This window comes from Microcaecilia unicolor, chromosome 3 (assembly GCF_901765095.1).
Source record: "Microcaecilia unicolor chromosome 3, aMicUni1.1, whole genome shotgun sequence".
Taxonomy (NCBI): Eukaryota; Metazoa; Chordata; class Amphibia; order Gymnophiona; family Siphonopidae; genus Microcaecilia; species Microcaecilia unicolor.
Genome location: NC_044033.1, coordinates 115634881 through 115657879, shown reverse-complemented (window position 1 = coordinate 115657879; position 22999 = coordinate 115634881). Strand labels below are relative to the sequence as shown.

At 43.5% G+C, this 22999-nt stretch overlaps 1 protein-coding gene across 1 annotated transcript in view; it reads left to right on the top strand.

Annotated features, from left to right (window-relative positions):
- HAO1 (hydroxyacid oxidase 1) overlaps positions 1-22999 on the top strand; it is a 50357-nt gene that overhangs the window by 10665 nt on the left and 16693 nt on the right. Inside the window, exon 3 of the mRNA XM_030196314.1 lies at positions 16837-17092. Within this exon, the coding sequence (XP_030052174.1) occupies positions 16837-17092 (256 nt within the window). The remainder of the gene's footprint in view (positions 1-16836; positions 17093-22999) is intronic.

The following is a 22999-nucleotide window of genomic DNA, read 5'->3' as shown; positions in this document are numbered from 1 at the left end:
ACCAATTCTGAACATACAAATACCAATAGCAATATCTTTAAAAAGGAAGCAGTGAATATACCCAACAGCAATACAAAAGCCAGATAATTCAGACTGATAAAGATCTCCACACTAACCACATGCCAACTTGGTAACATGTAGAACCCAGACAAACCCTAACCAATTGCAAGCATAAAGGACCAAAATTTTGAAATTGCCTGTACTCAACATCAGCCCTTCCCATCCCTACCCCTCCATCCCTCCCTGTAGCCCCGCATCAGCACTGCCTTTCCCTTCCTACAACCCCCCCCCCCCCCCCCATCTCTCCCTGTAGCCTGGCATCAGTCTTTCCATTCTCTACCCCTCACTGCTCCCTTGTAGCCCAGCATCAGCCCTGCTCCATCCCCTTCCGTCTCCTCCATAGTCTAGCATCAGCCCTGCCCTTTCCAATCCCCCACCTCCACCCAGAAGCACACCAGCATTAAACATAAATCTTTTTTTTTTTTTAAATCTGGGCACTAGATGGGTGGTCTTTAAGACTGTATAATTTAATTAATCAAATGAAATATAGATTGGAAACCAAATGTGCACAAAATTGCAAGCAAAAAAAAAAAACCAAGATAGTGGGGGGGGGGGGGGGGGGGGGAGGCACTCCTGAGCTTTGAAGTGAATGGACGTGTGTTAGCAGGGCTCAAGCTAGACTACTTTGTGCTGATATTCACTGTGATCTGAAATTGTTTTAATAACCTAGCTCCCTTCCACATTTACTGCCAGGAACAAAGCCCCAAAGTCAGAGGTGAATTATTCTACTACTTCAGGCATCATAAGATTGAAAACAGACTCACTCATTTCAGAAAAAAAGAGCTACCTTACAGTGAGGCCAAGTCTCATATATATGTTAATAGCGTTTTATCAGACCCTTTCATGTTAATGAGGAATATGAGACAGAATGGATTCCTTTTGTCAGTTTTTTAAAATTTAACTTGGCTTTAGAACCCCTTCTCATAGACATACATAAGAAAGAATAAACAGATTAAAGAAGGAGGAGTGTTGAATTATGTTAAATTAGCTACTTATGCAAATGATGTTCTTTTATTTTTCTCAGACCTTGCAGCCTCTTTTCCTGCTCTTATGGTCAATTGTGGCTAGATATTCAGCAATATTTGTCTACAAGATTAACTTGAAGAAAATGGAAGCCATGCACCCAAATGTACATTGCAGTAGTACATATGTATTTCAGCGTGAAATCTACTGGCCAGGAGCAGGACTGAAGAATTTAAAGATAGTCATCCACAGAAATCTTGAACAGAGTCAAATATACATAAAACACAATTATAGTAGGATAGATGGGCATTTTCAAAAGGATGTCAAAGTCAGAATTGGGATGTCCTGCTCATAATGTCCATAAAAACGTCCACCTCACAGCCATTTTTGAACAGGAAATAATGTTGGAGTTTTCTATTCGAAAATGGGTGGGAAGATCCAAAATGAACAACCATTTTATAAATTGAAAGGTCCAAAGTATGAACACCAAAAATCCAGGGATAAAGATATTTTTGTGGCAGCATTTTAACAGTAAAAAAAAAAGACCCTGTGGTAGTGGTAGTGCAGTGGCCGTTTTTGCTGCTCACCAGTGCCTTTTTTACCACAGTGGGTAAAAAGCAAAAAAAAAAACCCCATATGGCCATGCAGTAAGCTTACATTTACTGCTTGGCCATGCAGAGGCGGGGGGAGCACTTACTACCACCCATTGAGGTAGCAGTAAGGGCTGCTGCGGTACCCCGGCACTAACCCCCGGGGTTATATATTTTTTAAATCAAGCAGCGTCAGAAATGATGTGCACCTGAGGTGGCTGCGTTGGGTCAGTGGTTTCTGGATTGCTGCACAGCAACCCTTTAGTAAAATGGCCCCTTAAAGCATCATATTGGTTTAAGATTTCTCACACAAATTGACATATGCTATCCTTTGAGATTCTATTCTGATTGCTACTGTTTTTAGCACCACACGATGGAGCTCCAGTATTTTATAATCAGTAAAAGTGCAGAGCTACATTGTTTTGACCATGGATAAAATACAGGGATATGCAGCCTGTTGTTTTCTTCACATGGGAGTTCCATTTCATTTGTAGATCTACATTGTTGGAAAAAACTGTGGCCCATTAGATAATAGAGGTAAGAGATTGAGCTATACTCACGGTGCAGAGGTTACATATGACGACACCAAAACCCTATATATTAACTCAAACGAAGTAAGAGAGACAGGGCAGAGATCTGAATTCACTAGAAGGATGTGCACAGGGAAAAAAATCCACATTTCCCAAGTTTTATTTGTTTCACATGTTTGAATAAAAAATGTTTTAACACGCGTTATAGTGCTGCAGAATATCTACAGATAGTGCCAGCTAAGGTAATTATCTTAATAATGGCTGCCATTATCAGGATAATTCCTTTTGAATATCCAGCCCTCAGCTTTTTCTTTTCAATACTCTGTTAACTATCCCTACTTATATTTTGTGTACTAAACCTCAGTAAAGTTTTATTTTGTTTTAAACTACACTGCTCTCCCGGAACTGTAGCTTGCTTACATACATACATATAACTGGAATATTTATCCCATCCAAGCCTAATTCCCAGGGCAGATGCATATTGACAACCAGAAATATAACATAAAGACAAATAGCACAGTTTCAAAATACCCTTCCAAAACAGACTCTAAGGGATCTTTTTACTAAGCTGCAGTAGGGCTAATGAGTAGGTAGAGCATGCCAAATTGACACTACCATCAGGGTAGTGTGGGTGCCCATTTTAATTCCGAAGTTGGAGTACGCTGTTTCCCATGGTAGAAAATAATTTTCTATTTTCTACTGTGGGGAGTATTCCCAGTGGTAATCGGCAGTGTGGCCACATTGCTGTGCACTGCCTGATTATCGCATGAGCAGCGCGTGAACCCTTACTGCCAAGTAAATAGGCGAATAAGGGATGGTGAATAAGACCAAAAATAATTATAATGCCTTTGTATTGCTCCATGGTGCGTCCGCACCTTGAGTATTGCATTCATTTCTGATTGCCATATATCGAAAAAGATATGGCAGAATTAGAGAAGGTTCAAAAAAGAGTGACCAAAATGGTAAAGGAGATAGAACTCCTCTCATATGAGGAAAGACTAAAGAGGTTAGGGCTCTTCAGTTTGAAAAGAGATGGATAAGGGAGATAGGACTGAGATCTACAAAATCCTGAGTGGTGTAAAACGAGTAGAAGTAAATCGATTTTTTTACTCGTTCCGAAAGTACAAAGACTAGGGGACACTTGAGGAAGTTACATGGAAATACTTTTAAAACTAATAGGAAGAAACATTTTTTCACTCAATGTAGAGTTAAGCTCTGGAACTCTTTGCTGGAGGATGTGGTAACAGCAGTTAGCGTATTTGGGTTTAAAAAAGGTTTGGATAAACTCCTGGAGGAAAAGTCCATAGTCTGCTATTGAGACAGGCATGTTAAGCAACTGCTTGCCCTGGGATTTGTAGTATGGAGTGTTGCCACAATTTGGGTTTCTGCCAGGTACTTGTGACCTGGCTTGGCCACTGTTTGAAAAACAGGATACTGGGCTAGATGGATCATTGGTCTGACCCAGTATGACTGCTCTTATGTTCTTATGTCCTTAAGGGCTGAGGCAGTAAATAGCTGCACACTACTTTTAATATTAGCGCATAGCCATTTACTTCCTCATTTAAAAAAGGTCTTTTTATCCGCTGCGGTAAACAAAATGACCCAGTGTATGCCAATTTCATGCACCCAAAGTAGCATAGGCCACTAATTACCGCAGCTTAGAAAAAAGTGCACATAGGTCAGTGTTCTTCAGTGTGAGACCTGTTACTATTCCACCCCTTTTATTGGCTGGCTTAATTACGATTTCTGTCTCATTTATTTCTGAGCCAGTGTGGTGCTTCATTTTCAGATTTTGTTAAATTATAATTCATTGAACATGTCTTTTTTTTTCTGATTTTTCAATATCATGAAGGACAGCTTGCTCAAAGTCTGCATAACTGGGAGGATCCACTTTCAAACAAGAGATGTCAGTATAACTAGCAAAAAAATAAGGGTGAATCCTCAATTATTTTGAAAATTTGAACAAATCAATGTGAGTCTTTAGAGCACTCTGGGGTCCTTTTACTAAGGTGCACTAAAAAATAGCCTGCGGTAGTGTAGGCATGTATTTTGGGTGTGCGCAGAGCCATTTTTCAGCACGCCTGCAAAAAAATGCCTTCTTTTATTTTTGCCGAAACTGGATGTGCGGCAAAATCAAAATTGCTGTGTATCCATTTTGGGTCTGAGACCTTACTGCCAGCCATTGACCTAGTGGTAAAGTCTCATGTGGTAACCGGGCGGTAATGACCTATGCATGTCAAATGCCACTTGGCCGTGCGTAGTAGACATACACCAGAAAATAAAATTATTTTTCGGATGTGCATATCAGATGTGCGCCAAAAATGAAATTACCACAAGAGCCACGCAGTAGTCGGGTGGCAACTCCATTTTGGCGCACGTTGGGCACGCGTAGACGCTTACGTGGCTTAGTAAAAGGGCCCCTGTATTTGGAACTAGGCACAAAAATAAAGTCCCTTTGTTAAAAGCACTTGATATTGTTATACTCATATTTCTGAGTCATTTACTCTTAACCAGTGTTACTTTTAATCTGGAGGCTTGTGTATCTTGCTAATTTGTTACCAGATCAATCACCTCCCTTGTACTTCCTCAATATTATTTTATCATATTAAGCAAGTACCTTGTATTTATGTGGTCTACCAGTAAGGTTCTTTTTTCAATATATTTAAAGTAAAATTGATAATGTTGCACATAAACAAATTGTTATATACATTGTCTTAAAATATCAATCATTTTTGAGACACTTTTTCTCATCACTGGTGTTGGGTATGTTAAGATTCATTTATCATTATGACTTTTTTTTTTTTAGTAATAACATCCAGTAGACAGAACTGTACTATAATAACAATAATAAACACTTCAGCAACCAATTTCAAGAGACTCCAGTAGCTCATAAAATCATTCCTACCTAACCTTCATGTACCAGATTGTTATTGGTTCTAAGTTTTGAAAACGTTTTTAAGCAGTATCTTAATTTATATTGTAATTCATTAACTTAATACATGAATATAAAAATCAGGAAAGCACTTAGCTTAATCCTAAGCAGTAGCAGTTAATTTTAGCAGCTTTAAAGTTAAATTCCAGCATTGGTATGGGAACTACTTTGCCGACATGTTTTGCCCTAAGCTTTCTCAAGGCTGACCCCCCCCCCCCCTCAATATGTAGTCATCATCTCTTAAACATGCTGTCTGTAAAGGTCCCCAGTCTAGCAGGGGTTACAGATATTTCCCCTAAAACTTATGGATCTAGACCCAAATTGGAAAAGGGGACTTTTGCCCATTAAACTTGTGGATCTAGATCTCGGAGCTTGGATGGATGTAACCTAGCTGCATACTTACCCCAGTTTCCGAGTTTATCAAGATCTAATTGAGCTTCAGCTACTGTATTCCTTCCAGTAATTGGAATGTTACAGCTTATCTGCATACTAGTTCTGGCTACCTCTGTGGTAGCTGCTCAGTGCACATGACCTGTGCACAGACCTTTCACCAAGAAACCAGTCCTAAACATCAGCCTGTTTGTCTGACATTGCTATCTGGATGGCCCAGTGTCATTTGGAACTTAACATATCAAATACAGAGCTTCTTATCTTTCCCCTGCTCACCTCACACCCCTTCTCAGGTACTTCATTCACTAGCTAAGTCTCTCATCTTCTCCACCACCAGACTCCAACATCAGGCTCTATTCTTTCCACCATGCTGCACAATCCATTTGGAATGGACTTCCTAAGTTGGTGGATCACACTCCTTCTCTGAATGAATTCAAATCTAGCCTAAATGCCCACTTTTTTAAAACTGCAGTTGAATCTTAACCCCTTATTCTCCTGTTCATATTTTTATAACAATTTGCTATATTAAATAAATTCTGTAATTCTCTTATTTGGCCTGTTTGTCTACCTTGAATAGATGGTCAGCTTTACAGGCCAAGGGCTATCTCTTATATCTATGTATACAGTACTGCATATATCTGTTAGCACTATAGAAATAAGTAGTAGTAGTAGTGAAGAAAAGGAAAGAAAAAATTAGCAATTGCATCAAACAATCTCAATTCACCCAACCTTAGGGCCTCTTTTACCAAGCTGCAGCAAAAGGGGGCCTGTGCTACCACAGCAGGTAAAAGGGAAGTCTCTCTTTCCTGCAGAAAATGACCATGCGGCAAGTAAAGCACTTGCCGTGCGGCCATTTCAGGGGAGCCCTTACTGCCACCCATTGAGGTGGTGGTAAGGACTCCTGTGCTAACCTGGCGGTAACCGGTTAGCCCACGGCACTGCCTAATTACCACTGAGTACACTCCGGCACTACAAAAATAAAAATATTTTTGTAGTGCTGGATATGATGGCGCACTAGGGGTGGGAAGTACCGCCAAACTTCTGCTGTAGCCTGGCGGTACTTCCTGTTTAGCGAGCAGTAAGCCTGTGTTGGGCTTACTGCCGCTTAGTTAAAGGGGCCCTAAGTGAACTTTCTCATTATACTGGGATTCTTGTTTAATGAGACGAAAAGTCTTATTCACAAAAGTGCTAACACAGTCTATAGTTCTTTAGTTACAGATGGTACTGTGTACTGGGGACAAGCCATACCTTAAGGAGATGTAGGACCGGATTTTAGTAAATGGCGCTGAAAATTGGTCACCGGGGAAAATCCGCACTCAGCAATATTCTATAAAGGACACTCTGAGATGAGCTCTCTTTAAAGAATAGTGCTCATCATAGGCGGTCGGTGGCCCAACTGTTTGGGGAGGCTAAAGGGGGTTAGGGGGTGGGGCCAGGGGTGGAGCTTAAATCCATAATTGTCCTCTCCCATGTCCAGCAACCCTCTTCTCCACTCCATCCTCCCCTCCGCCCTCTTCTAACGTATTTCCTGCTTCTGCGAGGGCGGAGCCATCATGCGACTTGCGAAGGAAGGCTGGATTCTGGAGCCGAGATAAGCCTGCTGCTGACTTCAATGCCGGCGCTGCCCGCAGGAAAAATACAATATTTAAAGGTAGGGCAGGGGGTCGGGGCAGGAAGGAAACGAGGGCTGCCTATCGGGGAGCTGAGGGCAGACTGGAGAGATGGTCGACGACCTGGCTGGGGAGCGGGCAAGCGTGCAGCTGGCAGGGTGGAGGCAGCAGGGGAAAAAACTTCACGGTCGGTTGGGCTGGGGAGGCTTAGCCTACCCAAGCCTCTTATACGGGGTGCCTATGGCGCTCATCCCAGATTCCCACATCTAACTTTGTTCACAAGGATTTACGCCAACTGAAACCTAATGTGAATCCTGGTGTACAAGTTGGATGCAGATCCCCCTGCTTCTATAACATGGAGGGGCATAATTGAACGGGACCGGCCATCTATAAGGGTGGCCATCTCCAATGATGGCCCCGTTAAGCGGTGTACCCAACTGTATTATCGAAACAAGATGGTCGGCCATCTTTTGTTTCGATAATGTGGTAGGGGCCGGCCAAATCTCAACATTTGGGCCACCCTTAGAGATCGCCGGCATTAGAGATGGCCGCCATTGGTTTTCACTGATAATGGAAACTAATGGCGGCCATCTCAAACCCGGCCAAATCCAAGCCATTTGGTCGTGGGAGGAGCCAGCATTTGTAGTGCACTGATCCCCCTCACATGCCAGGACACCAACCGGGTACCCTAGGGGGCACTGCAGTGGACTTCACAAAATGATCCAAGGTGCATAGCTCCCTTACCTTGGGTGTTGAGTCCCCGAACCCCCCCCCCCAAAACCTACTCCCCACAACTGCACACCACTACCATAGCCCTAAGGGGTGAAGGGGGCACCTACATGTGGGTACAGGGGGTTTTGGGGGGGGGTGGAGGGCTCCCATTTACCACCACAAGTGTAACAGGTAGGGGGGATGGGCCTGGGTCCGCCTGCCTGAAGTGCACTGCACCCACTAAAAACTGTTCCAGGGACCTGCATACTGCTGTCAGGGAGCTGGGTATGACATTTGAGGCTGGCAAAAAAAATGTATTAAAATTATTATTTTTTTGGGTGGGAGGGGGTTGGTGACCACTGGGGGAGTAAGGGGAGGTCATCCCCTTTTCCCTCCGGTGGTCATATGGTCAGTTCTGGCACCTTTTTGAGGCTTGGTCGTGAACAAAAAGGGACCAAGTAAAGTCGGCCAAATGCTCGTCAGGGCCGGCCTTCTTTTTTCCATTATCAGCCGAGGCCGGCCATCTGTTAACCACGCCCCATCCCGCCTTCTGTACACTGCCGACACGAACCCTTGAATTTTGGCCGGTCCTGCGATGGAAAACAGTTGAAGCTGGTCAAAATCGGTTTTCAATTATACCGATTTGGCCGGCATTAGATGTTTCCGCATATGGGACGCTGTAGCTCCTGCCCCACTGGTACAGCCAAACAACAACAATTGATGCTAGATGTTAGGGGTCAGGGCTTCTAAAGATGACCCCACCTAAGGAGTTGTGATGGAAATTACTTAAACCAACGTATGTTTTACAGTGATGGTGTTGAAGGGGGGTGCGGTGTTTGTAAAAAAAAAAAAATCATATGTATTGCTATGCAATCCTCCTGTTGTTATTTGTAAATAATTTCTAATATGGTATATTTTAGACAAACAGGTCATAAGTACATAAGTATTGCCATACTGGGAAAGACCAAAGGTCCATCAAGCCCAGCATCCTGTTTCCAACAGTGGCCAATAAATACTTGACAAGATCCCCAAAATACAAAACATTTTATACTGCTTATCCCAGAAATAGTGGATTTTCCCCAAGTCCATTTAATAATGGTCTATGGACTTTTTCTTTAGGAAGCCGTCCAAACCTTTTTAAAACTCCGGTAGGCTAACCGCATTTACCACATTCTCTGGCAATGAATTCCAGAGTTTAATTACACGTTGAGTGAAGAAACGTTTTCTCCGATTCGTTTTAAATTTACTACATTGTAGCTTCATCGCATGCCCCCTAGTCCTAGTATTTTTGGAAATCGTAAACAGATGCTTCACATCTACCCGTTCAACTCCACTCATTATTTTATAGACCTCTATCATATCTCCCCTCAGCCGCCTTTTCTCCAAGCTGAAGAGCCCTAACCGCTTTAGCCTTTCCTCATAGGGAAGTCATCCCATCTCCTTTATCATTTTCATTGCCCTTCTCTGCACCTTTTCTAATTCCACTATATCTTTCTTGAGATGCGGCAACCAGAATTGAACACAATATTCGAGGTGCGGTCACACCATGGAGCAATACAAAGGCATTATAACGTCCTCATTTTTGTTTTCCATTCCTTTCCTAATAATACATAACATTCTATTTGCTTTCTTAGCCACAGCTGCACACTGAGCAGAAGGTTTCAACATATCATCAACGACAACACCTAGATGCCTTTCTTGGTCCGTGATTCCTAATGTGGGAACCTTGCATGATGTAGCTATAATTCGGGTTCCTCTTTCCCACATGCAACACTTTGCACTTGCTCACATTAAACGTCATCTGTCATTTAGACGCCCAGTCTCCCAGTCTCCCAGTCTTGTAAGGTCCTCTTGTAATTTTTCACAATCCTCTTGCGATTTAACAACTTTGAATAACTTTGTGTCATCAGCAAATTTAATTACCTCACTAGTTACTCCCATCTCTAGGTCATTTTTAAATATGTTAAAAAGCAGCGGTCCCAGCACAGAGCCCTGGGGAACCCCACTAACTACCCTTCTCCATTGAGAATACTGACCATTTAACCCTACTCTCCATTTTCTATCTTTTAACCAGTTTTTAATCCACAATAGAACACTACCTCCTATCCCATGACTCTCCAATTTCCTCTGGAGTCTTTCGTGAGGTTCTTTGTCAAACGCCTTCTGAAAATTCAGATACACAATCCTGCTTATAATCGAACGAGAAAAACGCCCAAGTTCTGACCTAAATCGGGAGATGGACGTTTATCTCACAAAAACGAATAACGCGGTATAATCGAAAGCCGAACTTGGACGTTTTCAACTGCACTCCATCGCGGAAGTGTACAAAGTTGACGGGGGCATGCCGGAGGCGTGGTGAAGGCGGGACTGGGGCATGGTTATCACCCGAACAGAGATGGGCGCCTTTCGCCGATAATGGAAAAAAAGTATGCGTTTGTAGCTAGAATTTAGGCCACTTTTCCTGGACCCTGTTTTTTCGCGAATAAGGCCCCAAAAAGTGCTCTAAATGACCAGATTACCCCCAGAGGGAATCGGGGATGACCTTCCCTGACTCCCCCAGTGGTCACTAACCCCCTCCCACCACAAAAAATGATGTTTCACAACTTTTTATTTTCACCCTCAAATGTCATACCCACCTCCCTGGCAGCACTATGCAGGTCCCTGGAGCAGTTGTTAGGGGGTGCAGTGGACTTCAGGCAGGTGGACCCAGGCCCATCCCCCCCTACCTGTTACAATTGTGCTGCTTAATGCTTAGTCGTTCAACCCCCCCAAACCCACTGTACCCACATGTAGGTACCCCCTTCACCCCTTAGGGCTATAGTAATGGTGTAGACTTGTGGGCAGTGGGTTTTGAGGGAGATTTGGGGGCTCAACACACAAGGGAAGGGTGCTATGCACCTGGGAGCTCTTTTACCTTTTTTTTTGTTTTTGTAAAAGTGCCCCCTAGGGTGGCCGGTTGGTGTCCTGGCATTTGAGGGGGACCAGGGCACTACGAATCCTGGCCCCTCCCACGAACAAATGCCTTGGATTTATTCATTTTTGAGCTAGGCGCTTTCATTTTCCATTATTGCTGAAAAACAAAAACGCCCAGCTCACAAATTGTCGAATAAAACATGGACGTCTATTTTTTTTTTAAATATGGTTCAGTCCGCCCCTTCACGGACCCGTTCTCGGAGATAAACGCCCATGGAGATAGGCGTTTTCGTTCGATTATGCCCCTCCACGTCAACCGGTTCACCTTTATCCACATGTTTGTTCACCCCTTCAAAGAAATTTAGTAGATTGGTGAGGCAATATTTCCCTTCACTAAATCCATGTTGACTTTGTCTCATTAATCCATGCATTTGAATATGCTCTGTAATTTTGTTCTTAATAATAGACTCTACCATTTTGTCCGGCACTGACGTCAGACTCACTGGTCTATAATTTCCCGGATCTCCTCTGGAACCTTTTTAAAAAATTGGCGTTACATTAGCCACCCTCAAATCTTTTGCTACCACGCTCGATTTTAAGGATAAATTACATATTACTAACAACAGCTCCCAAGCTCATTTTTCAGTTATATCAGTACTCTGGGATGAATGCCATCCTTTTCAGGAGATTTGCTACTCTTCAGTTTGTAGAACTGCCCCATTACATCCTCCAGGTTTATAGAGAATTCATTAAATGTCTCCAACTCGTCAGCTTCGAATACCATTTCTGGCACCGGTATACCACCCAAATCTTTCTCGGTGAAGACCGAAGCAAAGAATTAATTTAATCTCTCCACTACGGTTTTGTCTTCCCTGATCACCCCTTTTACTCCTCGGTCATCTAGCGGTCCAACCGTTTCTTTCGCCAGCTTCCTGCTTTTAATATACCTAAAAATGTTTTTATTATCAGGCTTATTTTCAAAAGAGAAGGGCACCCATCTTCCGACACAAATCGGGAGATGGGCATCCTTTTCTCAGGGTCGCCCAAATCGGCATAATCAAAAGTCAATTTTGGGCGCCCTCAACTGCTTTCCATCACGGGGACGACCAAAGTTCCCGGGGGCATGTCAGAGGCGTAGTGAAGGGGGGACTGGACCGTGCTTAACAGATGGGTGTCCTCGGCCGATACTGGAAAAAAAGATGTGCGTCCCTGACGAGCAGTTGGCTGACTTTACTTGGTCCATTTTTTTTTAACGACCAAGCCTCAAAAAGTTGCCTGAACTGACCAGATGATCACCGGAAGGAATTGGGGATGACCTCCCCTTACTCCCCCAGTGGTCACCAACCCCCTCCCACCCTAAAAACAACTTTAAAAATATTTTTTGCCAGCCTCAAATGTCATACCCAGCTCCCTGACAGCAGTATGCAGGTCCATGGAGCAGTTTTAGTGGGTGCAATGCACTTCAGCAAGGCAGACCCAGGCCCACCCCCCTCCCTGTTACACTTGTGGTGGTAAATGGGAGCCCTTCAAAACCCACCTGAAACCCACTGTACCCACATGTAGGTGCCCCCCTTCACCCCTTAGGGCTATGGTAGTGTTGTACAGTTGTGGGGAGTGGTTTTTTTTTTGGGGGGGGGGGCTCGGCACCCAAGGTAAGGGAGCTATGCACCTGGGAGCAATTTGTGAAGTCCACTGCAGTGCCCCCTAGGGTGCCCGGTTGGTGTCCTGGCATGTGAGGGGTACCAGTGCACTACGAATGCTGGCTCGTCCCATGACCAAATGGCTTGGATTTGGTAATTTCTGAGATGGGCGTCCTCGGTTTCCATTATCACCGAAAACCGGGGCCGACCATCTTTAAGGACGACCTAAGGACGACCATCTCTAAAGTCGACCTAAATGTTGGGATTTGGGTGTCCACGACTGTATTATCGAAACAAAAGATGGACACTCATTTTGTTTCGATAATATGGGTTTCCCTGCCCCTTCGCCGGGACATCCTTAGAGATGGACGTCCCTGTTCGATTATGCCCCCCACGTGTTTTTTGCCTCCAACGCAATCTTTTTTTCGAAGTCCCTCTTAGCCTTCCTTATCAGCGCTTTGCATTTGAATTAACATTTTTAGTTAGCCACGTTATTTCTGCTTTTTTTGTCAACTTGTCTCCCTTATTAAGGACTTGCCTGATGAAATAGTCAATTCATGTATTTGTTTTTCTTACTTTATATTTTGCTATTTACATCCCATTTGATATTCTTTTGATATGTGAATGTTTCAAATAATTTCTTCTAAAGTGTGCACACATTTTAAATCTGCTATGTGGAAGCCCAAAATTTGAGAAATATGCTTTGAAAACCCTAGTTTGAATTTGGTATTACACTACATGCCAAAATAAATGATCTTTTCAAATCCTTTTGGGGCATTGTTCTGTCTTCTACTAGTTTTAAACCATATTGCTGGAAAATCTCATTAAATTCATTTCATTCATACAACAAAGGCATGCAAATGACTGGTTCATGCTACTTCCATAATCATAGCTGTAGGGGAAAATGAGCTAAGGTAAAGACTAACATATCTGATGATCTTTAATGTACATTTCTACACAAACACTGTAAAATGACAGCCCTGATTTTAGATCAACAAAACGGTATTGTACTTTGTCATTACGGTTTTCCCACCTATATAATGACTTCCTGCTCAGATGACACAATGCATTTTGTCAACAGGATTATTTTAAGTTCTGCTGACAAAAAGTGTTTTGTTAAACAACCTATGCGGAGTTTATTTTACGAAACATAGTTAATCAAGAAAATACCATTAGACACTTCAAAGAGTGTTTCTCAGAAAATGTGGGTTAAGTAACTTAGCCTCTTTTCCCTCTTATTGCTTTTGATCAGTTAGCAAGGCAAGATTAGCCAACAATAACGCAGTCAGTGGCTGATTTATATATGGGAATTCCCTTAGGCATAAAATAGGAGAAAACTATAGAAATCAGGCCCCATGCGCGCAAGGAATGGTGAAGAAACTTACTCAACTCAGGACTTCTTCAGGTCTATGCTTGCCACTTGAACCATGTCAAACCTGAAATGCAGATCTAGCCCTTCTTTTATTCATTATATATGGGCTCTTCTTAGCTAAGTTAGACTTATAGATCAACAGAGGCAGTAAAGCAGTCTGTCATGGATGACCCGGGTCTGATGGTAACAAACTCAGACTCTCAAAAACTTAGGGGTCCTTTCACTAAGGTGTGCTGAAAAATGGCTTGCGGTAGTGTAGACGTGGGCTTTGGACACACGCCAATCCATTTTTCAGCGTGCCTATAAAAAAGGCCTTTTTAAAATTTTTTTGCCAAAAATGGATGTGTGGCAATATGAAAATTGCCACGCATCCATTTTAGGACTGAGACCTTAGTGCCAGCCATCGACCTAGTGGTAAAGTCTTATGCAGTAACCAGGCAGTAATGACCCACGCGCGCCAAATGCCACTTGGCATGCATAGCCGATGCCCACCAGAAAATAAAAAATATTTTTCGGGCATGCGTAGTGGATGCGTGCCAAAAATGAAATTACCACAAGGGCCACACAGTAGCCATGCAGTAACTCCATTTTGGCATGCGTTTGGCGTGTGTAGACACTTACGTGGCTTAGTAAAAGGGCCCCTTAGAGCTTGAGGAAAAGTCAATTCTTGGCTTAGAGTGGCATTTTAGAAAGGACATTCATATCAGAACTGAGACATTCAGGCTGAGACATCTGAAATTCCATTAGTAGTGTAGAATGGAATCTGCTGATGTTGACCCAAGTCTACAATTGTATTTATTTATTTATTTATTAGGATTTATTTACCGCATTTTTGAAGGAATTCACTCAAGACGGTGTACAGTAAGAATAGATCAAACATGAGCAGGAGGCAATTAGAGCAGTAAAAATATTTGAACAACAATACAAACTATGAAATGGACATTAATGAGCTGGCTATGTGTGGCACTAACATCCGTTTTTAGAAAAATGAATGTCTAAAATATGAATGGGTTAAAATAGGCACATAAACATTGATGTTGTAGAATAGTAACATAAATGTTTATGCGCCTGAACATAACGTTCATCTTAGCCATTTGAGAAACATAAACCTTTATTTTTCCTGAAGTTGTCACAGAGCCCAATATCCTTTGTTAGTTTGACTTTTAGATGGGACATCAAACAGTGAGGGGTCCGTTACCAAGCTGCGGGGGGCAATTTTCCTACACACCAGGGCCTTTTTACTGCAGCGAGTAAAAAACCCCCAGACAAACATGGCCATGCGGTCAGAGAACTCTTACCGTGTGGCCCTGTGGCGGGGAGCCCTTACCACCCACCCATTGATATGGTGATAAGAGCTCCCATGGTAACCCGGTGGTAACTGGGCAGTGCGTGGCGATGCCTGACTACTGCCAGGTTACTGCCGCACAAGCCATTTCTGGCGGTTTTCTTTTTCCCCCAGAAATGGCGTGCACTCGGGGCAGAACTACCAATGGCAGCCACGTTGGACTGGCGGAAGTCCTGATTTAGCATTCTGTGAGCCCACATTGGGCTTACTGATGCTTTGTAAAAGACCCCTGACTGTTTAAAAGGGTGACCTTCTCTAATCCCAGTAGTTGAAGAACACAAATGATGATGGCATTTCTAAAATACATCCCTAAGGGCCAGTGGCGCAGCCAAGGGTGGGCTTTGGTGGACCCAGGCCCATCCACTTTGGGTTCAGGCCCACCCAGTAGCAACACATCTATAATGTGGCTGGCAGGGATTCCCAAGCCCCACCAGCCGAAAACTCCCAACTGTCCCTACTGCATACTTTTTAAATAGCAGATCTTTGCCTGTAGCAAGCAGCGACTGATACATACTGTTCGCACCGGCCCCGCAGCCTTCCCTCTCATGTATTCCCGCCTATGCGGAAACAGGAAGTTGCATCAGAGGAAAGGCTGTTGGTGAAAATCTGCTATTTAAAAGGTATTCAGGGAAGGGTAGATGTTTGAGAGACCATATGGATGCAGTCAAGAAATCACTTGTGGGACAAGGCGGAGTTCTTCTGCCCACCCATCTTGGGCCCAGGCTCACCCAAATTTGGGTGTCTGGCTATGCCCCTGCTAAGGGCACCTTTTACTAAGCTGTGGTAAGCACTATTGCATGCTTACGGCTGCTTAAAAGGGCTTACCATGGGATGCACCCATGGTAACTTTGCAATGTGAATGCGCAAACTAAGCACTAAAAAGTAGATTTAATTTTTCTTTACAGGGGGTGTGTCTGGAGGGCTGAGAGTGGGGTTTTCTGTGGTAATCAGCTAGTGTGTCTGCATTACTGAATGCTGATTAGTGCAGCATTAATGTGTGAGTCCTTACTGCCTACAAAATAAGTGTCGGTAGCTTAGGGACTAAGTGGTCATTTAAATACTGAAGTATATGGACTTCCAATATTGAATTTTTAGACAAGACTGCACTTTAAGGCATATATAAATAATAAAAAAATGTGATGATTAGAAACAAATGGCCACTATAAGACCTGAGCAGTCTGTGCGAATTCCTGTTGAAACTAATGAGCACAACAAAAATAATTTAATAAGCACTTAAGTTTCTGCATATTCAGACTCCTCTTATTTACTTACAAGTGCCTTCACTCTGCAGCTCCTCAGTACCTCTCCACTCTTATTTCTCCCTACACTCCTCCCCGGGAATTCCATTCATTGGGTAGATCTCTCTTATCTGTACCCTTCTGCTCCACTGCCAGCTTTAGTCTCCGTTCCTTTTATCTTGATGCACCATAACCCTGGAATAGACTTCCTGAGCCAGTACATCAAGTGCCATCTCTGGCCGTCTTCAAATCTAGGTAAAACAACCCACCATTTTGATGCTGCTTTTAACTCCTTACCCCTATTCACTTGTAAAGTACCCATGTATGTTTTATCATTCTCACCTTAGAATTCTCTTATCACTTATTTGTCTTGTTTGTCTGTCCTGATTAGATAGTCTCTGCTCGCAAGAGCTTACAGTTTCTTCACGTTCAAGTGTACAGCACTGCGCACGTCTAGTAGCGCTAGAGAAATCATAAGTAGTAGTAGTAGAGGTATAGATCACAGTGTTGGAAAATTAATGGCCTTCTGCATGGTTGTTTAGCCTGCAGGTCTGTGGGAACAGGAATGATGTTGAGTTCCTGGGCAACTTCCTCCATAGAAGAGGTTGCTGAAGCAGCACCTGATGGCCTTCGCTGGATGCAGCTTTACATCTACAAGGACCGGGAGGTTACTAAGTCACTGGTGCAACGTGCTGAGGCTGCTGGTTACAAGGGCATCTTTTTAACTGTGGATACACCTTATCTGGGCAGACGTCTAGATGATGTGCGTAACAAATTCAAGCTTCCCCCTCATCTCAGGTATTTTCTGCTCCACAATGATATTTTAAGTTCAACACTGCTATTTTGCTACTGTACCAACAGTAATTTCTTTGGTTCTGTTTTGCCAAGGATAGGATTTACCATGGCACTAATAGAGTTAATGAGCATGAAACCCCCTTCAGTACCACTTAGGCAATAAGATAAACAAATCAAGTAAAATAAAAACATCCATCATTACTGGATGGGGAAAGAGGTCACTAGATGTTTGTTTCTTTTTTAATAGTTGTAAATTCAAGGTACCAGAACCTGCCCCAACTGGCCATTTCCCAGGTCTAAACACAGGAAGACAGTAAATTAAGGCAGATAAAGACCATATGACCTATCTATCCATCCATCCATGCCATCTACTATCCTTTCCTCTCTCTTAGAGATTCTATATACTTGCCCCAAGCCAGTAGCGTAGCCAGACCCAGTATTTTGGATGGGCCCAGAATTAACTTAGATGGGCCCTTCCATGCCATCCCCTCCCCCCAGGATTTTTTTCACCTATCCCACATCAACATCTCTCCTCCTCTGCGGCATCCCAGCATCAGCCCGCCTGTCGCTGAACCCGTCCCTCCCTGGTGTACCTTTCAGGCATCTCCGGCGCCTGCAGTGATTCCACCAGATAGGAAACAGGAAATGATGTCATCGAGGGTGGGACCCGGCTGATGGATGTCTGTGGGGCCGGTGCAGGCAGCAATAATGTATCACTGCAGGTGCCGGGGACGCCTGAAAGGTAGACCGGGGAGGAATGGGTTCAGCTACAGGCTGGCAAATGCCGGGATGCCGCAGAGGAGGAGAGATGTTGATGTGGGTTGCTGTCACTGGATGGGTCTGAGCCAAGAATGGGTGGGACTGTGCCCACCCAGGCCCACCCGTAGCTACACCACTGCCCAAAGCTTTCTTGAATTCAGTGCAGTCTTTGTCTCAGATATAGTCTTCAATGGGAACAGGACCTATCCTTTGTGGGAACTGATTCTAACCCTGGCCAGAATAACTTACCAGGAATAAATGGATTTTAACTGGATTTTAACAGTTCAGCGGCTGGGATTTCAGCTCTTGAATCTGCTTCTATATTCTCTTCTTCTTACTTCTCCTATCACTGCTAGGTTCCTCAAATATCAGTCCTTTTCCTTAGTTAGTACTCAGGTATGGATTCTTGGTAGAATCCCACTTCTTCAGAGCCCTAGGAGCTGTAAACAATTCTCTCATTCATTCTCTCAAACCCATGGGCTCAGGGATACAGGTTTGGTTCCTGTCCTCTAAATGGGATAAGGACTGTCTAGCCCTCAGTACACTGACTGCTTGCTTTCGTCCTCAGCTATCCTAGATGAAATGCAGGCTCCCATGTAATTGGAATTACAGGTACACTGGTTGGTACAAGCCTGGAAGATGTGAAGAATTCTGCTTTACCCTGTAATACAGTAACATAGTATATGATGGAAGATAAAGACCCGCATGGCCCATCCAATCTGCCTAATAAGGTGGCCAAAGCCAAACCTGCATGTAGATTACACTCCATTATGATCAAAATATGGCATAACAAATAGGGCAGTCACACAATCATGGAAAGCAGTTTTATAATTTATTGTCAATATTTGAATAAACCAGCAATCCAGAAACGTTGCAAACTGACATTTCACTTGCTATCTACCTTTACTACTACTACTACTACTTAACATTTCTAGAGCGCTACTAGGGTTACGCAGCGCTGTACAATTTAACAAAGAGAGACAGTCCCTGCTCAAAGAGCTTGCAATCTAATAGACAAGTGAACGGTCGGTCCGATAGGGGCAGTCAAATTGAGGCAGTCTGGATTCACTGAACGGTAAGGGTTAGGTGCCAAACGCAGCATTGAAGAGGTGGGCTTTAAGCAAAGACTTGAAGACAGGCAGGGAGGGGGCTTGGCGTAAGGGTTCAGGAAGGTTGTTCCAAGCATAGGGTGAGGCGAGGCAGAATGAGCGGAGCCTGGAGTTGGCGGTGGTGGAGAAGGGTACTGAGAGGAGGGATTTATCCTGTGAACGGAGGTTACGGGCGGGAACGTAAGGGGAAATGAGGGTAGAAAGATAGTGAGGGGCAGCAGACTGAGTGCATTTGTAGGTAAGAAGGAGAAGCTTGAATTGAATGCGGTATCTGATCGGAAGCCAGTGAAGTGACCTGAGGAGAGGGGTGATATGAGTATATCGGTTCTGCCGGAATATGAGACGTGCAGCAGAGTTCTGAACAGATTGAAGGGGGGATAGATGGCTAAGTGGGAGGCTGGTGAGGAGTAAGTTGCAGTAGTCCAGGCGAGAGGTAATGAGACCGTGGACGAGAGTTCGGGTGGTGTGTTCAGAGAGGAAAGGGTGAATTTTGCTGATGTTAAAGAGGAAGAAGCGACAGGTCTTGGCTATCTGCTGGATATGCGCAGAGAAGGAGAGAGAGGAGTGAAAGATGACTCCGAGGTTGCGGGCAGATGAGACAGGGAGGATGAGGGTGTTATCAACTGAGATAGAAAGTGGAGGAAGAGGAGAAGTAGGTGAATGTGACACTTGTTCTTAATCTGCCCCTGCTATCCTCGGATCACAGACCATAGAAGTCTGTCCTACTTCCCAATTGCTGGAGTTTAATCAAATCCCACTCCTGCCCATCCATAATCAGGTCACAGACGGTAAGAGTCTGCCCCGTTTTTCCATATTTGGGACATGGACCATAGAACTCCTCCCAGTGCTGGCCTTATTTCCCTACTACTAGAATTGCAGTCTAAGCAGTAACAAGTTTTTGTTTTGATTCCATCCTTTTTCCATATAAGAATCTGTGGGCCCGATATTCAGCCAGTGGTGGGCAGCATGTTTGCTGTCTGCCGCCAGCGTTAAACATGGATATTCAATACAAGGCCATATCTGGCGACCGGCATTGAATATCCGGGTTTATTTTGGCTGCTAAAAAGTTAACCGGCTATGTCGATATTCAGCACTAACCAGTTAACTTTTTAGCGGTCAAGGATAGGCCTGCTATTTAAGCGGCCTATTTTGACTGTTCAATATAGCTGGTTTGGCACTGAATATCCATGTGCCGTTCTTGGCTGGTTAAATAGTTTCGAATATGGTGGGGGGGGGGGGGGGGGGTTTATTTATCCCATGCATTTTTGAATTCCATCATCATCTTCTTTTTGGGCACTACACTTTCTTTCTCCTTTTCCCTCAGCCAGGTTGGCTTGGTGAGGATCCATAGGCTTCTGCTCTTCAGTCATTGCCTTGTTATTCGGAGGTAGAAACTCAGGCAAAAGATGTCGCATTCAAAAATTACAGAAGAACACAACAAAAGGAATACAGAAAAGATAACTGAGTAAAACTCAAAGAAGTGAAAAATCAATAAGATTCATTTGGCATGATTTTCCTTTGGCAAAACCTTGCTGCCTTATCTTGGACCACTGTTCTCCCAGTTTTCCTCTACCTACCCATCCCAACAGCTTATACACTCCCATTTCACTAAAGTCAGCATATTTATTTATTTATTTATTGTACTTGTATCCCGCATTTTCCCACCTCTTTGCAGGCTTACAATAATCATGAATAGTGGAAATGTATCAGAAAATACACATTTAGTGTTACAGTAGGATCTTGGGCAACATGATAAAGAAGAAACATCATAGTAGTATAACAAGCAGATTTTGTAAGACAGTTCTGAATATATGTGTATGAGTTATGTATGTTCACATTGGTTGATTTTTGTGATATGCCTTGTTAAAGAGATGGGTCTTCAGCAGTTTGCGAAAGTTCGTTAGTTCATAGATCATTTTTAGGTTGCGAGCCAATGCGTTCCTGATTTAAAATCAGTACTTTGAGTTTTTTTGTGTTCGTACTCTGCCTTAGCTCTTATATCAAACCACATCATGTGTTGATCGCTGTTGCCTAGGTGGATGCCAACCCGGACGTTAAGAACACTATCTCCATTTGTGAGCACCAGATCCAGAGCCACCCTTTCCCTCATAGGTTCCATTACCATTTGTCTGAGCAGAGCACTTTGGCAAGCATCCACAATCTCTGTGCTTTTTTTTCTGATTCTGCAGTTGGGACTTTCCAATCCACATCAGTCAAGTTGAAATCTCCCAGCAACAGCACCTCCCCTTTCATTCCCAACTTATGGATGTCTTCAATCAGATCTTTGTCCAGTTTCTCCATTTTGCAGGAGATCTGTAGATGACACCTATGTAGATACAGGTTCCATCTTCTCTTTTCCCTAGGTTTCCTGCATCTCAGCAGCTTTAATATTGTTTGAAAAACAATACATCACCATTCCTCCATCCCTACAGCCATCTCTATCCTTCCTATAAAGGTTACAATCCAGTATGGTTGCATCCCATTCATGGGACCCATTGAACCATGTCTCCATGACAGCAACAATATCCAAGTCTGCCTCCAACATCAGAACTTTGCACGTCCTGAACCTTGCTACTTAAACTGCATTTGTGCTCATCTTGCTGGCCTCCCACTTAGTCACCTCTCCCCCCTCCAGTCGGTTCAAAACTCTGCTGCCCGTCTCGTCTTCTGCCAGGGTCGCATTACTCATACTACTCCTCTCCTCAAGACCCTTCACTGGCTCCCTATCCATTTTCGCATCCTGTTCAAACTTCTTCTACTAACCTATAAATGTACTCACTCTGCTGCTCCCCAGTATCTCTCCACACTCGTCCTTCCCTACACCCCTTCCCGTGCACTCCGCTCCATGGATAAATCCTTCTTATCTGTTCCCTTCTCCACTACTGCCAACTCCAGACTTCATGCCTTCTGTCTCGCTGCACCCTACGCCTGAAATAAACTTCCTGAGCCCCTACGTCTTGCCCCATCCTTGGCCACCTTTAAATCTAGACTGAAAGCCCACCTCTTTAACATTGCTTTTGACTCGTAACCACTTGTAACCACTCGCCTCCACCTACCCTCCTCTCTTCCTTCCCGCTCACATTAATTGATTTGATTTGCTTACTTTATTTTTTTTTTTTGTCTATTAGATTGTAAGCTCTTTGAACAGGGACTGTCTTTCTTCTATGTTTGTGCAGCGCTGCGTATGCCTTGTAGCGCTATAAAAATGCTAAATAGTAGTAGTAGTATTGTCTTCCAATTGTTGCTTGTGAATGAGATGCTTACAAGATTCATCATGATAACTATCTTCTCCCCTGCTGTCACACTTTTGCTTTTGTTGGGGGTGACTTTCTGAATTCTCAGGCTCCTTTTGTCACCCTACAGACATTGAAAGTTATTAATAAGCAAACAAAGCTTTTCTAGACAAGGGAAATCAGTAGAACTAGAGGACATGAATTGAGGTTACAGCGGGGTCCACTTCAGAGTAATGCCAGGAAACACTTTTTCATAGAGAAAATGGTGGATACCTAGAATGTTCTCCCATGGGGGATGTTGGAGATGAAAACGGTAAAGGAATTCTAGAACGTGTGGGATAAATACAAAGAATGCCTAGAATTCCTAGAATAGAATGAAAATAAAACTTAGCTGTGCTTAGGTGGCAAAATCAGTAATTGGGAATTAAGGCTAATGTCAGGTAGGCTTCTACAGTCTGTGTCCTGATTATGGCTAGACAGATCTGGTTGGGCTGAAGCAGGCTTTGATGACAACTCCAATAGTTGAAAATGAAGCCAGTGCTGGGCAGATTTCTGCAGTCTGTGCCCTGAAAATGGCAAGGACAGATCAATATCAAGTATGCATATGAGTTTATCTTGTTGGTCAGACTGGATGGACCATACAGGTCTTTACCTGCTGTCATCTAATATGTTACTATGTAATTGGGAAAAAGTCCATTGAAAGCTGCCCTGGGCCTTAGCCAGTGTCAGGGACCGACCCATCTTTACTCTTGTCCAGAGACAAAACCAGCAAATCAAATTTGTCTAATTAAAACCTTTCAATACATTTA